Source organism: Cryptomeria japonica, chromosome 4 (assembly GCF_030272615.1).
Source record: "Cryptomeria japonica chromosome 4, Sugi_1.0, whole genome shotgun sequence".
In the NCBI taxonomy this organism is placed as follows: Eukaryota; Viridiplantae; Streptophyta; class Pinopsida; order Cupressales; family Cupressaceae; genus Cryptomeria; species Cryptomeria japonica.
In genome coordinates this window covers 403,616,473-403,620,529 of record NC_081408.1, presented here as the reverse complement: position 1 = coordinate 403,620,529, position 4,057 = coordinate 403,616,473, and the positions used below count along the sequence as shown (strand labels likewise).

At 32.6% G+C, this 4,057-nt stretch overlaps 1 protein-coding gene across 1 annotated transcript; it reads left to right on the top strand.

Annotated features, from left to right (window-relative positions):
- Nucleotides 1-1,669: 1,669 nt before the first annotated feature.
- Nucleotides 1,670-2,452, top strand: LOC131875145 (uncharacterized). The gene has a single exon (XM_059219177.1). The coding sequence runs from the start codon at nucleotides 1,670-1,672 to the stop codon at nucleotides 2,450-2,452; it is 783 nt and encodes a 260-aa protein (XP_059075160.1).
- The last annotated feature ends 1,605 nt before the right edge of the window (nucleotides 2,453-4,057 follow it).

Here is a 4,057-nt window from a genome sequence, read left to right as displayed (position 1 = left end):
GTCCCAACAACACCTTTATCCTCTAAATACTTATTTACATCTTCCTCAATATCCTTTGCTATTTGTACATTTTCTTTTGAGATGTCTTCTGCTACAAAATATGTCTCAGTAACCGATACAGTGGTATCCAGTTGAGTGCTTGTCAGTTTCTCAGTATCTTTACTTTGTTGATTTGTCGGTTTCTTATCCTTAGGCAACTGAATATTCTAGGATTGCACAAAACTAGAACTCAATTCATAGCCCAGACCCAAAAGAATTCTTATCCGGATCTCACTTGTTTCCTTTGTAATATCTTCAAATATTTCTAACATAAGGTTGTTTATTGTGTACTTGGGATTGAATCCTGATGATCCAATTTTATTAATCAAGTCATCCTTTTTTGGAGGAGTTATTGAAGGACAAAGATTGACCAATTCGGTCTCCTTAATCTGTTTGTCCAGAGATTGAGCGTGTAGTTTTCTGATCTCTAACTTATCATATAACTCCTTAGGCAAAATTTTCTCTAGTTATATCAATGCTCTACTAAAAGAATCAAGATACAAGAGAATAGCCTTCTCTATTTGCCTCTTTTCCTTTTCTTCAAAACCATCAAAGAATGAAGAAATATTATCTAAATTAACATCATTTATTAATCAATCCAAATAGTAGAAAGAGTAATAAATCGAAAAGGCAATTAAATAAAATAAACCTTATGGGAAAATAAAATATAAAACTCCAATAAAATAAATAAACTAAAAGTTAATAAAATAAATAAATACTCTAAATAAACATTAAATCCTAAAATAAATAATAAACTAAGTTCATAAAACTATAATCAAATAATATAATTAAATATTTAATCTCAACAATTAATTAGATATATAATAATTAAATAACCAAATTATGTAATAAATTAATTTAACATTAATAAACTATATTAATCAAATATTAATTAATTAAATAATCAAATACTCATAATGCCACAAGGCAACCCAACATAGGCTCAAATAGCATACTGCATGAGGCCACAAGGTGACTCAAAGCCTGAACACAACTAACAAGGATACCAACTTAGACCTAGAGTGCAAAGAAGAAAACCTAAGTCATCTGCAATCAACTTGCCATTGGGATAAGACACTCAAACTTGTGAAACTAGGTGGAGTCGATGTCTAGTACTTGCAATCCTGCAACCACTGATAACCATAGAACAACATATACAATAGCATATACATCCTATATGATCAGACAAGTGAAAGAGAATTGCAATGTCATATCAGGCTCATGATGAGTGGTATGACATCGTGTCTTATCACAAATACAGTCATAAGACAATCCCAACCAATAGAGCATCAATTCAATCAATATGATCATGAAATATGGTTAGCGTAACCAAGATACTATCAAAATTCCATAAGCAATATGATCCATCATGAATAATGAGCACATATAAGTAATCTAATGTAAATCCATCATCATGGTAATCCAAGATATGTCAATCACCCACAAGAGTCAGCATATAACATATGTCAATATAGAATGTCTAGCATCAACAAAACATCTGAGATATAAATAGAGTCATAAGTAATCATCAAAATATCAACCATAAGTCTAAATAAGTCTATCAATGCATAAATCAATACATAAGTCTAGGAGGGACACTACAGAAGAAACCCCAAATGAATAAATCAAGATGAAGACTGAAGAATGTGAGAAGCTAGAGCAAGAATTGAAGAGGTTGAAGGTGGAGAATAAGGTTCTTGATAGTAGTAAGCTCTTGGAAGAATTTATCAACATGGAGAAAGCTCATTCAAACAAGACTGGACTTGGATTTCAGCCTGGTGAATGTTCAAATCATAATGACAAAGACAAATGCAAAGAGGTTAAGGCAGAAGAAGAGAAGAAATTAGAAGATAGCAAAATCCAGAATCAGAGTACTAATGCAAGAAGGCCACCGGTTCATCAACCGAATGCACAAAGGTACCCATCTTTTATTGGTTATTATTTTCAATGCGGTAAATTTGGTCATGAATATGCAAATTGTAGAAGCATTCAGTGTTATAATTGTAAGAGGTTTGGTCATAAAGAAAATTACTATCAGAATCATAATCTGGTTGGAGGAAATGAGGTATATAATAACTTTCATAGATATTTCTATACATGCACTAGTTATGGTCATAAAGCTAATCAGTGCATATCTAGAACTCTTTCGGTGAATTTAGTGAAGAAGAACATCAGTTGTTACAAATGCAAGCAATCTAGACATTATGCTAATCAATGCAGAAATGGAAATATGGATAAATCTACTGAGAAGAATGGAATGAATAATGATGGATCAAAGAAGAAAGAAAATTTGGTTTGGAGAAAGAAGGAGGTGGATAATGGAAGCAAGCATGGCATACCAGAATCTAGTGTAGGCACGCACCTCTTCCTCTGGTATCTGAGCATATTTCTTCGGCTCAAGAAGAACATTTGAAAAAAAAATATTGTGATACCCTTGTCTAAGTAGATTATATCGTCGATCCAACATAACTTAAAGAGGCTATTTGATAATCAGTGGTTTGTGCTGACATCACCGACAAGACACCTTTTTAGTGGCAAAACCCTAAGGAGATTTTTGGAAAGATAAGTATCGTTACATTTGAATTCATTTTTCTTTATTATGTCAATATTGATTTAGGGTATTGTGAATAATTGAAGAATAGTAGAACAAGAGAGCAGAGAAAATAATCATGGAAAGCAAGGTGATCATCAGAGAATCGAGCAATGGAAAATATCAGATTGTGCAGAAATTATTTTTGGACGAATTTGACCCACAAAAGATCAAGAATGTGGAAATCAGTTTAAATGATACAAAGTTGTGGAGATTCAAGGAGTTAGAGTACAAATTTCTAAATATTTGAACAAAATTTCCTTGTTTTGATGATGATAAAGTGATCAGAGTGATCCTTAGTCATATGTAGGATGATAGCATCGTGTTGGATAAAACCTATCCAATCATGAAGGAGGTTATCTCAGTTGTTACTGGTTTGTGTGACAATGGAGTTGTTTTGGCTAAGAAGTCAATAAAGAATAAAGAGTTTGAAACCCTAACCAATGTTACAGGTGATCAACAAGCATTAATCATTGACAAAATTATCGACCTCGCGGTGAGGTATGTTGCATATGGCATTTCTTACAAGATCTATTTTAGAAATAGGGAAGGTTCCACTTTGACTAATGTTGTGTATATGGTGCATATTTTTAAGATGGAAGACAAATCGTTTGACTTGTGTGAATTGTTGAGGGAATTGTTGTTACAAAATATTAAGATGTCAAAAGAGAAGAACTACCCCTTCCAGTTTGGATCATTGCTTGTTTTCTTAGCTATGTACTATTTGGGATCCCTTCTGGATAAAGAAAATGTGATGTGGGAGTCTGGTGTTCCAATTGCAAGGCAGATATTTAGATATTTAAGTAGTTTGGATAAGAGAGAGGAGACATGCAATGTTTATTTCAAATATTTCCTGGATATGTGGATTATTGGTCCCGTAAACCCTGCTACCGATCGTGCTAAAGGAAGTTCTTCCTCTAGTAAGAAGAAAAGAAGATAATCTGTATCTATGAGCATCCTAGAATCTAAGAAGAGAAAGAAGGATTAGAAAGAAGAAAATGTTATAATAATTAATGATTTGGAGTCTCTTGTATCTTAAAGGAAAGTTGGTTGTTGTAGACAAGAAAGTTAAAGAATCTGATGATGAATCAAAGCTGTTGGAGATTGTTGGCAGCGCTGATGGATTTAGGAAAATTGGAGAGATGTTGCTAACTTTTGTTAAGTCATATAGAATTGAAAATGTTCTAATAAATCATTTGGTCCATAACAGTATCAATATTGAGGATGTTAGTAATATGCTTCTAGATTCCCTATGTAAAATTGTTAAGGAAAAATTGTTTGAGCAATCTATTGAAGCTGAAGTTTCAGAAGATAAAGGTATTGATATGAATTTTTTTTTGAAAGAGTGCACTAAAGTGCAAAAATACCTATCTATATGTATTGATGAGATGAAAGACTATATCCACAGTGCAAGCATAATCTATAGAA